This window comes from Pangasianodon hypophthalmus, chromosome 16 (genome assembly GCF_027358585.1).
Source record: "Pangasianodon hypophthalmus isolate fPanHyp1 chromosome 16, fPanHyp1.pri, whole genome shotgun sequence".
Taxonomy (NCBI): Eukaryota; Metazoa; Chordata; class Actinopteri; order Siluriformes; family Pangasiidae; genus Pangasianodon; species Pangasianodon hypophthalmus.
The window spans coordinates 11,689,100-11,709,315 of record NC_069725.1 but is presented as its reverse complement, the minus strand read 5'-3'; the positions used below and the strand labels follow the sequence as shown (position 1 = coordinate 11,709,315).

Sequence of the window (20,216 nt, the reverse complement as noted above, 5' to 3'; positions counted from 1 at the left end):
AGGAAAAAAGACCAGGCAACATTTTCCCAATCTTCAACTGTTCGGTCTAGAGACCACCATCTGTAGAGTATGAGTAATGTGAAACTTCCTTAGTGTTGCCTGTAGTGTCATACAGTAGCAGAATTAGAACACTTTCCCAGCTTTTCAGCAAGATATTTTATTATTTATTATTTGATTATTTGCAGTACACCCTGCATCTAATCTGATCAGGATCTTATTACTGCACTTCCCAGAACAGTATAAAGCCTGGTACGGGCCTGAAGAGCAAATTTACTCACACAAACAGGTTGAATTTTGGAAAATCAGAGCAGCATTATAAAAAATATCTACAGATTTCCAGTGATTTCAAAAAAACCAAGCAGAAGAACCTTAACTCAGGGAGTCCTGAGAAGTAGAACTGCAGTACACTGAAACTGGGAATGCTCATCTGGCTCAATTCCATTAACCCATTTTACACACACACACACAGACACACACACAGTCTGCAGGGTTGTCTCTTCCCCTCTCCTTCTTAAGGCTGCATCCGGATGGCTCCATCCAAGCGAATCACCTCACCATTGATCATGGGGTTTTCAACAATGGCGGTCACGAGGTGAGCGAACTCAGCGGGATCGCCCAGGCGCGATGGGAAAGGCACCTGTCGTGCGAGAAAACTCTGCACCTTCTCAGGCAGACCAGCCAGCAGTGGCGTAGAGAACAAACCTGCAGTGTGGAAAAGTGATGAGAAAATGTGTCAAGGGTGTGATATGACTAAGGCTGTGAAACATATCCAGGACCCTAATACACATTCCGTCACATTGACTTACTACTATTTAGCGTCCAAACTAACTAAAACCTGTTCAATTCAAACAGAGGACCACAGACTGAATGAATGAAGGCCTTATTAGTCAGGTCATAAACATCTCATACACACTGGCACCTATAATACGAAAAAAGGTCACATTGTTGTAGCAAATCCAAAACCGCACCTTGTTTAATGCAAGACACTGCAGGTAGAAACAACCGTCTCGATCACGTCAATCATTTCTCAGATTTTTGGATAAATTGCATCTGTAACTTTGCATGTCTCCTTTAGAAATAAAAATATTAAAATTCACTCAATCTCAGCAGCCACTTTATCCTGGTCAGGGTCACAGAACCTATCGTGGTAGCACTGTGAGTAAGGCGGGAATACACGCTGGAGGTGACCCCAAACCATCACACGGCACCATACACCATACACACACATTCCCAACTAGGGGCAATTTATCTAAGGAATTAATTTATTTAAGGAAGGTGGGCAGAAACTGGAAAACCTGAAGGAAACCCATGCAGACATAGGATCACACCATGCACTAAACTTCACACAAACAGTAACCTGAGCTGAGAATTCAAACCGTGGACCCTGGAGCTGTGAGACAGCAATGCTTGCGACTACCACATCAACTGAAACTTAGCAACTCTGTAGAACACATAAGCGTCTTCATTATGTCATATATCCCTGAAACGCTTGTTTCCTGATATAGCTGTCAATTCACATGTCATTATGAAATACATGTCACTTTCCTTTATACACCTCACAAATTATATTTAATAAAGTAGAAACACATCAAAGCACTTTTTTCTATACTCAGAACCAAAAATATCAGTATCTAGATGTCCTGCATTCATCAGATTTTACATATTCATCTCATCCCTAATCTGAAAGCAATTAAGGAGGAATTTCCCAAAATGTTGATTGTTGTATTAATATTTTACACTGATAAAATGACATAAAATGTTTTATAACAGTAGTTTTCTGCAGGTCTTTCTCTTGCGAGCATCTTCATAGTGAAACCTTTTATTTCTGACATCAGAAGACTAGATTTGTTTTATTTATACATGTTTAATTAGTTGAAGCCTCATTTGCATAAATGTTTTTCCAATACAAATAATATTCGTAAGAATATCAGCAATCAGCTCTATTATTCACACAGTATCGAGAGGGTTGTGATTCACCACAGGCTGAGTGCTGTAGATAATCACAGACGTACCGATATTCAGTATAACCGCACTCTTGCTTGTGCAACATTGATTTTTTACAATAGTTCTATAAACAGGAAATTAATATCGAGTGACATTTCGGACACAACATGGCCAGGTGATCCGTTTATTTGTGCTCTGCTAGCGGAAATAGATCCCAAAGAAGCAACACTCACGTTACAGCTCACGTATAAACTCGCGTTTGTACATTCCTGTTAATGGTGCTTCCAGTGAAATCTGGCGTCCCTTCTTCCTTTTCAATGTCAACTGACAAGATTTAAAAGTTATATTCCTTAAAAGTATTGTTTGCCTCTCTACTGTAGTAACCATTCCGAACTAGGAAGTGGAATTTTGCGTGGCGAACACAGATGAGCGGAGCGATACGCACAATGAAACGTCTCAGCGCGGTTATACTAAATATAAGCAGTCTTGGAACGCTGCTCGACCAATCAGATCAGTGGACCAGAACTAAATGTTGTACAATTAAAAAATAACCTATTCACCTGTAGTGTCTCGGCTTTGTACGTTTTTTTGGAAAACAAAAGAAATAAGAGAAAAACAGGAGCCTGCAGAAGGCAGAGTGCATTACAGAGATGCGAAACGTGTACAGCATGCTGAGCATCAACAGAAGTACCAACCTGGAGCAATAGTGACAACACGGATGCCCATAGGAGCGAGATCTCGAGCAATTGGAAGAGTCATTCCCACAATACCACCTTTAGACGCAGAGTATGCAGCCTGACCCACCTGATAAATAGAGGAAATAGAGAACGAAGCTGCAGAGCAGTACTTGGAAAGAAATCAATAGAGCAGGAGTGCTAGATGATTCAGTGTCTGACTTACCTGCCCATCAAAAGCTGCAACGCTGGCTGTGTTAATGATGCAGCCTCTGTGTCCATCCGGATCTGGCTCATTCTTGCCCATCATCCCTGCTGCCAGCCTTATTACATTAAAGCTGCCTGCAATATTTACCTTGAACAGACAAAAAGAATACAAGAAAGAACAGAATTAGAGCATTTAAAAAAATGAATTATTCAGGCCTGTACTCAAATGAGACGCTATTCATTAATGACAATTCTTATAACCAAGTATGCATTGTTTATTTATTATGAAACCAGACGAAGTAAAGTAGAGCGTACTGCAGCAATTCAAATATAAAGGAAACTTCAAAGTGACTCCAAAGGTTTCAATAAAAGGGAGTTTGTGAAATTTATTCATCTTCTGTAACTGTTTTTTCCTCGTCAGGGTTGTGGTGGATCCGGAGCCTGACCCAGGAACAAGATGGGAGAATTCAGCCCGGATAGGTCTAATCTCCCTTTTACAAACTCTAATCCTGTTATCAGGGCCGCCGGAGCAACAAGGGTGAGCTCCATTTAAACCGACACTTCTCAATCTATCAGGGTGGTGACCCAGCACTTCAGGCAATAACAGACAGGTCTGACTCAGTTGAAAAACCAATCAAAACGTCCAGTCCAGCTAGGGGGTGGGACATTTCTGCTAAAGCGGATCTCCTATGAGCGATAAAGGGTTAACCGCGCTTTGGCACTCACTGGCACTTAATAATCTTGTGTTGAATCAGTATCACTAACGTTTCAATATTTTAAGTGACATACGCACATATTCTGTATTCTCAATTGATTACAGGAACATTCCTCAAATGACAGTCTTCAAAGAAAGTAAGTAAAGCCTGCTGGAAAAATGTTTAGCGAAACAGACAGTTACTACAGGGACAAACATCCAATCGCGGAACGTGAACATCTTCGATTTTTAAACTATATTTTAGAAGTGCTATCTAGCTATAGCTTTAGTGCTGTCTAACTTTGTGTATTAATTTTTTTCTGTTATTAGCTGCCTGAGGAGTAAAATGCAAAATGAAGCATGTGGGGTCGAAACAAACTACTCTGACGTTCATTAAAAGGTGTGTTGTGCCCTGTTATCATATTATAATCAATCCCTGGCTCCATATAGTGCTAAAAGCAAAATACATGGTTAGTCTGTATGTTTTTATAGACAGCTGTACTTCTTCTCTCACACAAAAAGATGACGACAGACCAGCATCCCAAGATCTGAGTTCCCAGGAAACAGGTATGTATGCATGTGGGTTCTTTACTGTTTAATAAAATTAATTTAACGAACGTTTGCTTGATGTATATTTTACTTACAGTATTTCTTGCAGTCTATTTTAAATACCATTAAAAGCATCAAATTTTGCCCAACCACTTTTGGAGTCGTGATGGCGGTTATACAACATTAGTGTGGTGCTAGTAGAGCAATAAACTCACATTGATGACCCTACTGAAGTCTTCCAGACTGTGAGGGACGTCCTTTTTGAAGTTGTATGTCTTAACGGCGACAGCAATACCAGCGCAGTTCACCGCCAGGTCCAGGCGGCCAAACTTCTCTTTAGCCAAATCCACAGCTGAGCGCACATCTGACTCTGATGTTACCTAGATCAACAGAGGCACATTTGAAAGATCCACTGATTTCTACGCCTATAACAAGCATCTCTACAATGAAACCATTTAAGAATTGTTACAAAAATAAATTCCAGTGTAAATGCTGTAACGGCTCCACATGCCTGTAACCATCAGGAAAATGTATCTAGTGCTGTTTCAACTCATTACCATTCATTTCAATCTCAAGTTAACTAATTCTGCATCAGCCAATTGGAAAGACAAAATCTGAACATCATTGAAAAGAAAGATTCATTTGTTTGCTGGAAGCTGGAAAGCCATACACATTTTAGTTGGATGTGTGATGTTCACCTAAAATTGAAAGCCTTGGGATACCAAACAACTTATCTGAGTGTATGGTGGTACTCACATCAGCTGGAGCGAATGCACAGCGCTCTCCGAGAGCTGAAGCCACACTGTGGCCGTCTGAGCTGGGCAGGTCAAGGATTACAGCGCTCGCTCCGTGGTTGATCAACCGCTCCACTGTAGCCCTGCCCAAACCCGAGGCACCTCCTGTGACCAGCCCCACCATTCCCTTAGAACAGGGAACAAAACAACGGCATGTAAAGTCATTCAGTGGAATTTGGACAGATGGAATTAACCATTTTCAGCTAGATGAGGCACAGTTACTGTCTGCTCTGTTATATAATAAAAATGCAATCATATTAATAAGATGCAATATAATACCCATGTATTATTTAATTCAACCTTCTTATGTATTAAATATTAAACACAATTTTTTCCATATAAATGGACAGCAGTCCCAACCAGGGTGTGTCTATCCAAGTGATCCACCATGACCCTGGCCAGGATAAAGTGGTTACTGAAGAATAATAAATGCATGAATAATGAATTGCCACCTCTTGACCTCTCGCTGTGTCTGTGTGGGTTTCCTCCAAGTTCTCCGGTTTCCTCCCACCTCCCAAAAACATTGCAGTAGTTGGAATAGTGTCTCTAAGCTGCCCCAAGCTGTGAATGAGTGTGTAAATGTGGTGTGTGTGTGTGCATGGTGCCCTGATGGACTGGCATCCCATCTTGTGTGTATCCCCGCCTCGTGTCCAGGGTTCCAGGGAGAGGCTCTGAATCTACTGTGACCCTGCCCAGGATAAAGCAGTTACTGAAGATGAATGAATGGTTCAAGGTTCAAGGTTCTTTATTTGTCACATACATATTACATCCATGTGATGTAATGTAGTGAAATGTTTTTCTTTAGTGCCTCGTCCCACAGTGAACAGAACAACGAACTAGATATACACATACATAATAAAAACAGAATATAACAAAATCTAGTAGACTATATGATAAAGAAGGTTTAGCAGCCTTTAGAGGAATGTAATGTAGAATAGGAATATACATAAATAGAATATGATTTAAAAAAAAAAACATGTACAGAGCTTTAGTGTGCTAAAAATTGTTTTCTCCTCAATCTTTGTGTCTCAGTGAGGCAGACAGATTGATGGAGATAGTTAAATGATCCCATGTGGAACTTTTGAGAGGAAGTGCACACAGAAATGCAGACTTTTTCAGGAGGTCCTGTTTAATGAGTAAGTAGTAGTGTTAGAGGACAGGTTATCCATCTCCATGCTTCAGATCTCATTATGAAAGCACACAGGTAATGACAGCTGGAGTTCAGACTCAGCTTGATTATAACCTTACACGTGTGTGTGTTAGGTCAAACCTGGCTGCTGAGACCTCTCATGACTGAAAGCACACTGTAAGGCAATGCATTTCTTTCTGCTGCACTGAATAAACACAACCCAGCCAGCTTACACTCACTTCTACTGCTGGCTTTGCACAGCAACTCTCTTTTATAACAAGGCTAAAACTTCTCCAGGACATAAATACGAAGTCGAAAATATACTCATGCTTTAGATGCAAAGCAGAAATAGAAAGCACACAACATAAAGATGCTTCGATGCACGGGCTAGTCATTAATCTCATTCAATTGCTTTCTCACCTTGAGGTTTCTGATGTTCGCCATCTTTGCAGCCCGCACTGCTTTACAGCGTCAGGATGACGTCACAGAAAAAACCGGCACGAAACCGAGTTTCAGACCAATCACAGACACGGACGCAGCTCCTCCCCTTATGCTATTGGCTGATGGCTATTTGATGGACACGCGCTCACGCCAGTCAGATTACAGACCAGGGTCATTAAGGTCACAGTCGGAAAGTTCACGGGCTACTTTGGACACTATTGTGTGCTGTTGCGCGTTATGTATGGTCACATGACCGTGTACTGAATTGTTGGTGGTTATGGTTATGCTTATTATTAACCCAAAATTATTAGGAACTGCTTCTTTCTTCTTATCATTGTTATTATTACTATTTTAAAAAATCAGCCATAATTTTTTCTAAAAATTAGTTCTTACTCATTTCTCAAAGCTAATACAGGAGGAGGAGAATTATCCAAATATCTAAAAGTTGTAAATTCTACAGTTAGCCAGTGAGGGCAGTACGTCTGTGCAGAAGCCAGTGTTGCTGACTCACAGCACCACGATCCCTGGTTCGATCCTGAACTCAGATGACTGTCTGGAGTTTCACAAAGTCTCTTCATGTCCATGTGGGTTTCTTCCGAGTTCACTGATTTCCTCCCACCTCCAAAAACATGCCAGTAGATGGACTGGCTAGACTAAATTGCTACTAGGGGTGTGTATGTGTGTGTGTGTGTGTATACACGTTGCGCTGTGATGGACTAGCGTATTCCTGTCTCATGCCCAGTGTTCCCGGGATAAGCTCTGCTCCTCTACTGAAGATGAATGAAGGAGCCAGTGATATGCTGCTACACTACTTCTTAAGAATTATTTTCTGATGTATTAAAAAAAAAAAAAGACAAATGTGAAATAATTTTACAGTAAAAAGGCAAAGGCATACACTTAATTCATAGAAAGTGCTCAGTTTATTGAAATGACTTCCTGAAGAACAGAGAACATTCAGAAGCAATGCATAAATAAAATACACCATTTATTGATGATGGAATTGTATACACTAATTGCTGAGATTCAGGACTCGGGCATGGAAGGCAGTAAGATGTATAGTTATCTCCAAAAAAGGGCAAATCATACCAAGTCCCCACAACAACACAACTTACTACCTCAGCACAACCAAGCCACACCCGGACACGTCCCATGCTATACATTTCACTGGAGCGTGAGGATTTCAGTTTCTCTCCTCCCACGACGGAGGGCACGTTGCAACGTGGTAGCCGTGAGAAAGACAGTAGACTGTATAGTTATCTCCTAGATCTGGTGTGATCCCAAACTATACAAACTACTACCTCAGCTCACAGCCCCCAGCACCACAGTCCACGATCATGACATGGAGGCAGGAGAAACCGCAGATTTACAGGTGCAGTCGCTTCAGGACGAGTGCTGAATGTGCAATTTGACAGGTCAAGACTGATCAAAGTGAGCACGAGAAAAATGCATTAAACCCAATATCAGGGTAGGGGGGAAAAATGAGACAAAAATTCAATATTCTTGTTAAGCAGACTAAAGATTGCAAAGCTAATTTGCTCAAACAGACTGAATCTAGCCTTACTAGTGTATATAATGTTTGTTAAAGACTCAGCTCAGGTCATAAAATGAGAGACATCACATTTCTCACCATCTTTTCCTGTTTTATCTGCATTTAAACCAGACCCGTTTGCTAGAGGTGAGTGAAGATAGATATACTATAACATCTTTATCATTAGAACTATCACAGTATATACATTATACAGTCAGGTCCAACCACTGGGAGGCACATATGCAAACTGTTGTAATTCCTACACCGTTCACCTGATTTGGATGTAAGTACCCTCAAATTAAAGCTGACAGTCTGCAGTTAAAGCACATCTTGTTCGTTTCATTTGAAATCCATTGTGGTGGTGTATAGAGCCAAAAATGTTAGAATTGTGTCAATGTCCCAATATTTATGGACCTGACTGTATATTTAAATATCCATATACAGGCTACATGTAATCAGTGTTGGACTGACAGGAACAGTAAAGAAGTCATAGCCAGGAATTTTGGCTGTTTTACAGTAGGATACAAAATCCTCTTACCAAAGCTCAGCCAATTTGGTCACACCATCCTCAGAAAAAACATGGGTGTATCCTCTTCAGGAGCCTACACACAAAAAAATGACAAACATGACCTGACATTTAACCAAGGACACAAAAAACAGGATGAGAGCTACTTAACAACCAGGGACAAAAGCAGCTTAAACTAATTGCACTTCCATTTAATGTGGATGGTACCAACACTACTCAGATGGTTTTAAGCAATCTTGAACACGTACATTTTAAAACATAACCCAGTATAACCCACAGACATAAGGGCATGTCTAGACCAGCTGAAGACAGTTTTGTACGTTGGAAGGAAGCTTGTACAAAGTGTGAGTGGCAGAGAGGTTACAGCATTTTGAAGCCGTTTTATCCCTTTAACAGGCACACAATGAAATACCTAATGTTTATTCTTACTAATTGGATCACATTCAACAGAACTTCATTAACTTTTTTTTAGATCTCGAGTGACTGTCGATGCACAATGAACCAGCAGTACAGTTTTACTTCTGCAACTACAAATCGAACAAATTTTGATTGTAAAACTTTTCCAAGTGATTAAGATTAAGCTACAATTAAATATTTTGCGGTACATAGACAAACACTAGACAGGGCTAGACCATGACTAATCACCTTCTATAAGGCTAGCTACCTTCTATTAAAAAAAGAAAACAAACAAAAAACAAACATACAGCAAAATAAAAAATACTACACATCCTACACACATAGCCATAAACACAAACATATTTTAGTAAAAGATGTGTGTTGAGAGAGAGAGGTGCCCGCTTATGAACACAGATTTAATATAAGAGATGAGACTGTTTTCATATCTGATTTTCAAGTCATAAAACTCTGAATATTTCATTTCATTCAGGAATATTATTTAATAGCATAATTATAGAAAACACATGTGGCTGCCTCCAGGTTATAAGAGTTTACTCTTTGCTTAGTGCCTCAACAAGACAAGCTCATTGTTAAAAGAAGTGTTGCAAAAACATATCTCAGTGTCATAGGACCACCCTCGTCATCTGTCGAACATCACTGTGTAGTATTTTTAGTCAAGGTCATGCTAAAATATGTAAAATAATTTGGCAAAACAAAAAAAATGATATTTTCCTCCAACTGAGATGCTTCTTGTCCTGTGTAATACAGTGGTTAGTCTCGGTAGTAAAGCTTTGAAATAAAAACAGCAAACGAGGTCAAGTTTAAGTCTGAGCTTTAAACACAGCAGGCGTACACTCCGTAGCAGGAAATTGCTGGTGCAAATCAATTTTGTCACTCATCTGTATGCAGCAAAACTAACTTAGCTAGTTAAACATGCTGCACATAACTCAGTGCCTTTGGTGAAATTAAATTAAATTCAAATGTGGAATGTGATGGTATCAGTCGGCGTGCACACAGCCTTAGCCTGCACTTTCACACACTGATAAAGGCTTACGAGTTTGTGCCATACATGTTATTTTGCAAGAGCAAGAGAGGAAGAATGAATATTTGAAAACTATTCCAAGAATTTCTTGGGGAAAAAAATTAAATAGCAACTTCGCCTTAAATGCCCAATTCTATTAAATACCGGTACAAAGAGAAATATGTACACCAACTGTAAAATGCCAGTGAACTACTCCCTCAAGGCAAACACTTGAAAACGCCGGTGTGTGTGTGAACTATGATGCATCATATCACCCCTGCATTGTTTATCCAGGTCTAGCTGAATCTCTCAAGGCTACACAGAAATTGTTTTTTGATATATGGTGCCAGCGAGCTGCGGGGAGTGAATACACACACGTAGGCCATTCAGCTGTGTGCCTGAACAAAACCTACTGAGAAATCTATCAGTGCTACAGAGTGTCCAAAAGTTTCCATACATAAGCGAAACCATCACTTTTTAGCAAAATGTCTTCCACAATTTTTCATACTTAGCTTTTTTTTTCTTCCAGAATGCCTTTGACAAAGGACGAACGTATTGAAATCATTCTCATGGCTGGATCAGGAAGCTGTCTCAAGGTTGCGATGGCGGATTTGAACAGGAAACATGGCAAGCACACGACTGGAAGTGTTGTGAGCCAACCGAGACGTGGACGTCCACGAATATCCACTGACGAAGACACAACCGATGTGGCGCTGGCGTACATGGTCCCCTGTGTATGGAGACTTTTGGGACACCCTGTAGTAGCAACAAATTCACCAGAGGTTTCCAGTGTGACATGTTAAAATCAGTCACTGAAAGCTGTGCTAAACGCTCACAGAGTGTAGCACTGACACAATCTCCCTTTTAATAAAGTTACAGCTAATCCAAAGCATTGGAATAACACAAAAATAAAAGATTATTATGGATTTCTACCTGGCAGCAGATGGTTATTAGCTACAGCCAACATGGGAAAATAATCCACGCTGGGGTCGTGTGATGCGGCTCGAACTCAACGTAGAGTAACCGTTAGATTCACCAAGACGATTAGTTTCCAATAACAGCAGTGTTTTATTCCACTTATACCACAGCAATTTGCCAAAGATTACAATTATTTATTAATGAATGGCATCATGTACTTTTAACCTTTTATAGTAACATCTAACATTGTGGAATGTCCATGAGAAAAGATCCAAATCCTTTTTCTCTCTCATGAAGTTAATAAGACAAAAACACACACAGCTTGTCACTGAGAAAACCAGTCTTCTGTCCTGAAAACTCACCCGTGGCACAAACCTTACTGACTTTTACACAGTGCCCGAGACTCCTTCCACAAATGTTCAAGAAACAACTCCTTCCAGAAAGCTTCAAAATATCAACAATTACTAATTTTCCTTGTGAAGTGAAACACATACAGCCCAAGCCTATTCAATATAGCTATATGTTGCGCGGAATTTTCAGCTTAAATACATCAAGTCAGAAGTCGGGATGCTATGAATCCTTACCTTAAGGCTGGTGAAAGACTTTTACCACTATGTAGTTTATATTACATAGTCTGTCTGTACAGCTGATTTGTCAATCTCTCTACAGGTCACAAAATCCATAATGACATCGAGATTTGGTAAACTTTCACTGAGGAGAATTAAGGAACTAAGGAAAGCCACTTGGACTGGACATCACGTCTCGATGCATTTCTGTAGTTATTTCAGAAGGTCCACATTGTTTTGGACCCAAACGTGACAGCTGAGTCCATCGCTGTGGCTTTACTGGCCACACCGCTTAGCTGAACCCTGATGGTGATCCCAGTGTGTAAATAAAATACATCATCAGACCACTTTACGTAACTTCAGCCATGTGCTATCACTAGATGTTCTTCTCTCCATTCGCGCACTATGCTTGGTTTAGATTTGATTATGGAATCTAGTACGTATGCATTAGATAAACCTACCATACAGGTGCAACTTTACTGAATCTGGAGCTACGCACAATTTTCAGCCCTAACCCATCCGTCAGTGGAAAGGTACCGCTGCAGGTCCACTGCTGAGCAGATATTATATGGGTAATGGACTATTCCCAACACAGCAGTGACACTGACATGGAGTGTGTAACACTGTTCCATAGCATAGATGTAGCACTGCAAGGGTTCTTAGGCACTGTGTATTCTTATTAGACTGTCTAGGATTCATTTGACTGACACAGTTATCCAAATCAACTTTCTGAGACAGGATATATGCAAAACTTGAGAACCTGACCTGAGAACTTGTAGCATAAAGTCTGCACTTGTATTTTAAATTGTGAGCACATAAAAATCTTAACTTGCATGTTTTTTTGCAAATTTTTGTTCACAGAAAATATTCTTGCAACCCTACTTTAAATTTGAAGTCATAGACAAAAAGGTTCAACAGAGTGAACTAATATTAAGTTACAAAAAAAATATTTATTTGTACAGGAATTCATTTTTGGTGCAACAACCTCTTGAACGTGACTTCACAACTTCTAATCTACCCGCCTCGATTCTGCAACACTCCTCCTGATAGACTTGTTTGACTTGTGATTTGTGCACTTGTAGCTGCTGCACAGAGGAATCAGCACTGGAGGCGGTGAGGATGAGCCGTAATTCATGAGCAATCAAAAGAGCTTATTTTAACAAAAAAAGAAAACCAAAAAAAACCCACACACCTGGATGCTGAAATGCAGGAAAACGAGCTCTGGTTCTGTCAATAATATGCACACCATACAACTACTCTGAATGTACTTTCAATTCATCCATACTGTTTTTCTAATTGTGCAAGCGTGACAAGCACTATATAGTAATTCATTTTTAAAACATGATCGAAATTACTTTGTTTTATGGATGAAAACATGATGTCATTACAATGCAAGTGTTCACACATTAAAAAAAAAAAAAAAAAGACTAAGCAACTATTTCAATCATACACATTTAATTTGACAAGTTCTCACAGTGAAAATACAAGCACAAATTACAATTTACAAAATACAACCACAAATTTTTACGTTCTCCAATCAGGTTCTACAAGTTTTGTAACGTAATTACCTCCACAGGTTACAGCTGAGGTGCATGAGGACTCAACAGTGACGGTGCTACGATTTGAACTTGCAACCTTCCAATCAGTGGCCCAAAGCCTTAACCGCTTCCTGCTCGTACTCAGTGGTTCAGCTTCTAAAACCGGCAGCCACACCTCTGAGCGTGATCCTTCTACCAGCAGGACACACACACACACACACACTAACATGCTGAGAAAGATCGAGCACATAAATAATATCCGGTTAGTGGTGGTCTGAGAGTGGAGCTGACACACAGTCTATAGCAACACATCGACTACAGTTAGTGACTGTATACACACAAAATAGGGGTGTAACCTAACACCACTAACTGTATCTGTTTAGCGCTCCTAATATTTGACCTGCATTTGGATTTAAACCCAGAGTAGGCGTGGCCTAAACTGCAAGGGTTTTTGTTTGTACCTGCCCATGACATTTTCTAATGAATTTAGTTGGTTCCATTTCCCAAACTATAGGCCTAACCAAGCCAGTAGCTTTCATTTAAACCACGGCTGCAACCTTGAGCAGGCAGTTACTAAAGATAAATGAATGAATGCTTTCTCGTTAATGAATGTAGTCTCTTTTCTTGTCCCCTGAGCGTTGGCTCTGACCACCCACATGAAAGTTAAAACCTCCTGCTCATGTGAATTTTTGGTTCACACACCTCTAGTCTCAACCAGATGCCATGTGAACCTTTCTGTATTTATATCTATTTAGAAAACATCACCTGTTCATGCCAAATAATAGATGGGTGTACCTAATAAACTGGCTACGTAGTCTAAATGCTAAATATGCACTCAAACAACAAATCAAGCATTTTGTTGTTGGTGGCGGGTCTTTATTTCTCTCTCTCCCTCTCTCTGAGGAAAGCCCTACATTTAGACAAGTTTCTGTTCAGTTTTCGGAGAAGTGAATACACATCAGACATAAAACATAAAAACAGTAATTAGAAGATATGATTTTAAAACACTGCTTTGAGACACTTTTTTTTTTTTACTACTGATCTTACTCTTCCACATTTCTCCATTTTATTCCACCCAACTGCATGATGAGGTTTACAGACAACTCTTTTTTTTTTTTTTTTTGCACTGGTTCCTTCCTTCCTTCCAATATCGCTCTGCTTTCCTGTCTAGTTATTCATTTTTCCATTTGTGTCAGACAGTTGCGTATTTGCACTTTACATATTCCTTTTTGTGTGTGTTTGTATATGATAGACAGATAGATAGATAGATAGCTCAGTGTCAGATAGAGAGAGTTTTGTTGTATCATGGTCCTGATGAAATTACTTGTTCCAGTGTATAAGCCAAAATCCCACTTGACTTATCACAAGAGTCAAATAAATCTGTAATTATTTGTCTGAACATGAAGAAAATGCTAGAATATCCCAACATTAACTTTCAACCCAAATACATTTAGGTAACGTACATTTAAGCAGTAAGTTCAGTGTCTCAAAGCAATTTCAATGCTAAAATGTGAAATATGCCAGATGCACTAGTAGCTCATTTCCATAAGTTTAACAGGCCAGAAATGATTCTGCCTGTCTGCTTATTAGATATGTATCTCTATTAAGTGAATATTAAGGGAGCCTGGATGCCCAGTGTCTGGGTTAACATTACTGGCTGTTTATAACTGTGTAGCATCAGTGTAGGTAGCTAATGTTACAGATGGCTAGAAATTACAGCTCTATGGACACGCTTTTCTCAGCTAAGTTAGCCTGACCACACTGAACTAGCGAAAACAGCACTATTCGTCTCAGACACATTAATGAAAAAAATAAGACGCCTGAGGTTAAGGTTTCGTGGAATATGTGTTGATTAAGGCTAGCTGAGTACACTGCTGCTAAATCAGTTATGCTAATACAATTTTTTTTAAAAATGGCCGCTGGAGATGATGGGCACGTTTCAGAGAGATGCCCTTCACATATTCCCATTCGCGTTTTTTCTACGGCATTACAACAGAAAGGAAGAATAACCCTCCAACGCCCTCAGACATGAAACTGAATACAGAAATGGTATGATTTAGCTCACCTGAGAAAGTGACTCCTACACGTCTTCGCCATCTTAGAGCAGCGGCCAGACGATTCTGTCTTATCGCGAGATTTGGATGCTTGAGGCGGGTGAGTCGGCTGTCAGGGGGCGTTTCTGTGGAACCCGGAACACTCGGAAAACTGCAGCCAAGTTAGATCAGCGTTTTAGATAGATAATTTTAATATTTATTTCAATAATCGATGACGGGGTGATGTGTTTTCCTTTGTTAAGTAACAGCAGGATTCTGATATTTATTATTAGATTATGTGAAGCGTCCTCCATACATGTCCCTGTTAATAAGCTGTTACTATAGAAACACTAAAGCGTTAGAACGAGCGCATTAATACACACCTGTGATTCGGCTTGCAGCAGGAACTACTGTAACAGGCGCTACAATACTGATCAACAGGTAGTTCCGGTCCGCTAATCTGATTGGACAAGCGGCTTCCCAAGAGTGCAGATGATTATTAGAAAAGCACCTTATATATAATTATAATAATTCCTTATATACATAATTTTTACTTCTACTGAAGTAATGAGTAATGCAATTACTTTTCAGACAGAGTATTTAGTATTGTGTGTGTATGTATGTAATAAATAAAATATATATATATATATATATATATATATATATATATATATATATATGTATACATATATATGTATATACACACACACACACACACACACATATATACATATATATATATATATATATATATATATATATATATATATATATATATATATATATACATACACACACACACATATACATATATAAAATTCCATTTCTATCAATAGTACGTTAGGTTGAAACTGTCAGTGTTGGTTAAGTTACTTCAAAAAAGTAATTAATTACTAATTACATCATCAAAGTTATATTTACATTATTGACTAATTACTCTGAAAAGCAACTGCATCACTCATTACTAATTACTTCTTAAAATCCATATCAACCTTGACCACATGGACAATAGAAATGAAACTCTTCTTTTAATTCTTTAAATTTGAGTCAAATATGGAAGAGTTTAGCCTATTAAGCATAGCTTTATTAAACTGCTTCACACAAAAATGTAAACAAATGATATAAACTGGCTTAATAAGAGCTACTAAAATCAAAAGCAACTCCTGACTCGATAAGCCATAATAAACCTGCAGTTACAGGATTTCAACACAACTGCTTGAGAGGATGTGTAATCATTTGACAAAAGTAACCCTCTTTAGTTAACAAAGAGAATTACTCTGCATCTTGTCCACTATGAACCCTACAATCAGTTTTTTGAGCTCACCTCTTTAAGACAGTTTCTGTAGTGCTGATGTAAAATCAAGTTTCGCCTGCTTTAACCGGGCGTGCTGCAGTTTCATCTGTCGCTGTTCACAGATCACTCACTAGTGTTTGTCTATGTTGCAGTGTCAGGTGCTTCAGTAGGTTACCTGTGCTTTGGAGAGAGGACATTAGTGTTTTTCCGTACATAACTTACATTTTACTGGGATGTTCTTGTCTACATTTGTCAAATGACGTAATGAGAATATTTCCATTTAGCAAAACAGCCACTCGTTTCTGCTGACATCCTTGAACTTGACAGCCACCTGGCGCGAACGCTACAGCTAACCTACAGCTAACATATTTAAAGGGGTCGAGTTAAATTAGAAAACAAATTTTATCTCTAGATGATATTAAGATTTTAAATTCAATATTATTTTATACAGAATCATTGAAAGTCTATACAGTATGTAAGTTCACCATAACTAACTGTAATTACTTAAAAATGAAGAGTAATCCCTTATTTTACATAACTGATTATGTGCATTTTTAATCGCTGATACTTACACTAACCAGCATATTCATACTACAGTAAAACATGTACTCTTATACATGCCCAAATACAAGTGTTTGTTTATATAACAGGCTATGTTTATGATACATAAAGTATGTCCTTGACTTTGAAGTTTACTGCATAAAAAAAATAAGGCAAAACAGTTATAAAGCAGCCATAATTGGCTAGTATAGAGAACTGTCTGACATACATGTGTGCACTCCAACTGAGCTTTGTGTAACCAAAGCTATGGAGAGCAAAGGGGCATTGAAGCTTACAGGAATCCCAACATACCCAGAACTAAACAAGCTCATGGGCTTATTCCTGAAAGTGTGTTTTGCCACTAAACCTGGAATCCTACTTCAGCCATTTCTAAGCATCAGGGGCAGCGTCTAACACCTGGATACCCTCTCATGTGCATGCACGCGCATGCCGAGACTTCGGACCAACAAAGTTACAAAGTGACAGTGACATAGAATTTGCTATAAATACCTTCATGCCACATCACTTCTTTCTTTTTTCTACTCTTCTCTGTGCACATGCCAGACCGCATGTAGATCTTGGAGCTATCCTGTGTAGCTTGTGAGTATGGTCAGAGCTACAGTGGCTTCTGTCCTCCAAAGCTGTGATAGTTTCCTGTTATCTTACACTCCACAGTGTCTGAGATAGCTAAAGTGTCCCCCCTCCTCCATTACCTTTGTGCTACCACTTGCATTGAAGCATTTTCCAGCTAGCATCCACTATGGAGTTGATCAAATTGTGACAGCAAGTCGACTCATTCTTGAGCATGGTTCTTCCTAGAGGAGCCAGACAGCCGTCTGGGACAGGATGCACTAGTCCACGACAGGTCATGAAGCTTACTGAATGCATTCACACCTCTGCTGATTCTGCACACGCTACACAGAATTGACAAAGTGAACAAAGAGTTCTACTTATGGCCCCTGCAATGGCCAGAGAGACTCTGGTTCCCACTGCTGCTTTCACTAATGGCTGGGTCACCCTTCCACACTTATTGACAAAGATGAACAAGAGGTGCTGCACACCCAACCTGACTATCTGTGTTTGCGGGTTGGGCCCCATGAAGCGATGGGCAGATTGAAGACTGCGACGTAGCAGTCCAAGATATATTCCAAACACTGGAGCCCCCAGTACGTGGACCTTGTATGTTCCACCTTGGACCTTGGGAACTGTTCCAAAAATGGAGATCAACCCGTCAGTGCACTCACCGATGTCTAAAGTGCTAGCATTTTTGCAGAGCCTTCTGGACAGTGCCAGGTCCCCATCTATGCTGAAAGTGTACCTCAGAACAGTGGATGGCACTTCAGTGGAAATTCATAGGCTCATAACAGTATTCTGAAAGGATCCATCAGGATTATAATCTGAAATTGGTGTAATTTAAGACAGCCTTTTTTGCTGGAGACCACCTCAGAAAAAAGGGTGGGAGAACTGAATGCCTTTGAAATATGCTCCCCCCTGCATGCCCTGACAGCCGAATGATTCTGCACCGACCTTGTGCCTGAAACCAGGGTTCATGCCTAAGATTATTTCACTCAAATTAGATTACCTACTGTGTACAGTATGTTCCTTACAGTACTACTGAATCACACAACAGCTATTCATTCATCAGTCACAGTGCAAAGACAATAGGTGCTCCCGTCTTAGCAAAGACTGGTCCACTGGGTGAGCAAGGTTGTCACTACAGGTGGCCCCCACGGTGGTGTACCGTTCCATGAGGATTTTTCATCCTCATAGGCATGCTACTCCTGGAGTCTCGTGCTACAGCTACACTGGGTAACACATTGCACATTTTACAGATTCTATAAGATCAATATTGCTCCTCCTAGTAGTGTGAGCATGTTGATCTTTGAACACCCTCCTAGTTGGCCATAGGTGATTAGGTTTCTCATGACCTTGTGGCAGGGGGTATCAAGGTGTTAGAAGACCACCACTCCCCCACTGTGGTGTGCCATTCCACGAGGAGTGTTTCATCCTCATGGGTACTAATTAGGAAGACACCCCTTCCCAGTCGGCCTTAGGTGAACTTGTGGAAGGAAATATTCAGATGTTAGACACAACCTCTGGAAGGGTTAAAAGGGGTGAAACAGAACAGTAGTTACAGATATAACTGTGTTTCCTTGAAAACCAGATAATCACCAGGGTCCCTGTCATTTAGAACCTCTGCCAACCCAACAGGCTCTCGGCAAGTAGGTGCCAGGGGAGAAGTGCCGTTAAGGTATTTATAACAAATATGTCATAGTATATCACATCATGACGTTGTTAAAGGTCTCGGCATGTGTGTATATGTAGACAGTTTCATCTGTTACTAGCATTTTGAGTTTGACAAACTGATATCAGAGAGAGTCTAGGTCAGTTACTATGGCAGCTTGCAGTGTAAAGCAGTCTGCTCAGTGGGAGGTTTACTTGAACTAAACCAGCTTAAACTTCAGGAGACAGTTCAACATGCGCTCAACAGTTTTCAGAAATGGTGTGACCTTTAATTGTGGATTCATTAGATACTAATGCTTACATTGTTCACAGATTTACATTTATAATAGATATTTCAATTTTCTATCATTCATTACTTAATATATTCATTACTTATAGCACCAGCATTCCTTTAAACAAAAGTTCCTTCCTTTAAAAAACAGTTTCCTCCCATGTATGTATGTATAGTACAATTTCTTTCTTTGGTGAGCTCTTTCTGCCTTCTTTCATGACCACTCTCCCTTGAACCTGCCCCTGCCCCATTGCAGGATTAGAATCAGGGTTGAGTTGCTTATAGACATCCTCAAGGCCAAGGTCGAGTGCCTGTGTGAGCTCAGGATCATCCTAAAGAGAACGTGATATTATTGTGGCATGTGTACACAACACTGGTACAGTGAGATGAGCGAGACATGCTCACTGTGAACACACTTCAGCTAAGGTCAACATAATTGGAGTTGACTACCTTAACTTATGAAAATTCTAATCCAGTTTTCTGGAAGCGATATCCGTAGGTATGTTGTGTCAGGTTCACTGAACTTGGTAAAAGTTTAGGATTTGTTAAACTATCTGCAACACCCTATCTCAATTAAAATGTTTATTCAAATAAATATTTAACAATGTTTTGTTAGGAATCAGGGTCATGTGTAGTCCACAACATGAGAAATTAAGTGAAGCTCCATGCATCCATCATCTGATTAATAGTTTTAATGTTAATATAGCTTTTCACAGTGAGGACTTTTAGCCTATTAACTACTCAATTTGATTTTATGTACCACTGAGCTGATGACACTGTCTCTACAAGGAAGTGGGGCAATCATTAGCAATGTCACGTTTTATTCATTCTTTGGTTGGTTGTGATGGCAATAGTGGGTTGGGTCAGGTTTGAACAGAATGTGCTGGGCTGTGGTCAGGTGGCATTCAG

At 39.7% G+C, this 20,216-nt stretch overlaps 1 protein-coding gene across 1 annotated transcript; it reads right to left on the bottom strand.

Annotated features, from left to right (window-relative positions):
* Positions 1–138: 138 nt before the first annotated feature.
* On the bottom strand, positions 139–6,539 carry hsd17b10 (hydroxysteroid (17-beta) dehydrogenase 10). Its single transcript, XM_026920141.3, has 6 exons — positions 6,412–6,539; positions 4,825–4,989; positions 4,284–4,448; positions 2,845–2,973; positions 2,640–2,748; positions 139–702 (listed from the first exon to the last, which is right to left on the bottom strand). Exons 1-6 carry the CDS (start codon positions 6,433–6,435, stop codon positions 512–514), a joined length of 783 nt encoding a protein of 260 aa, XP_026775942.1. The 5' UTR covers positions 6,436–6,539; the 3' UTR covers positions 139–511.
* Positions 6,540–20,216: the final 13,677 nt, after the last annotated feature.

What these genes read in the sequence shown, in the direction of transcription:
- hsd17b10 (XM_026920141.3), bottom strand. Translation starts at nt 6,435, where the DNA reads ATGGCGAACATCAGAAACCTCAAG. An exon ending in TTGCAGCTTTTGATGGGCAG is followed by an intron (nt 2,749 to 2,844) that starts GTAAGTCAGACA and finishes TCTATTTATCAG; the next exon opens with GTGGGTCAGGCTGCATACTC. An exon ending in TGTTGTCACTATTGCTCCAG is followed by an intron (nt 703 to 2,639) that starts GTTGGTACTTCT and finishes TCCACACTGCAG; the next exon opens with GTTTGTTCTCTACGCCACTG.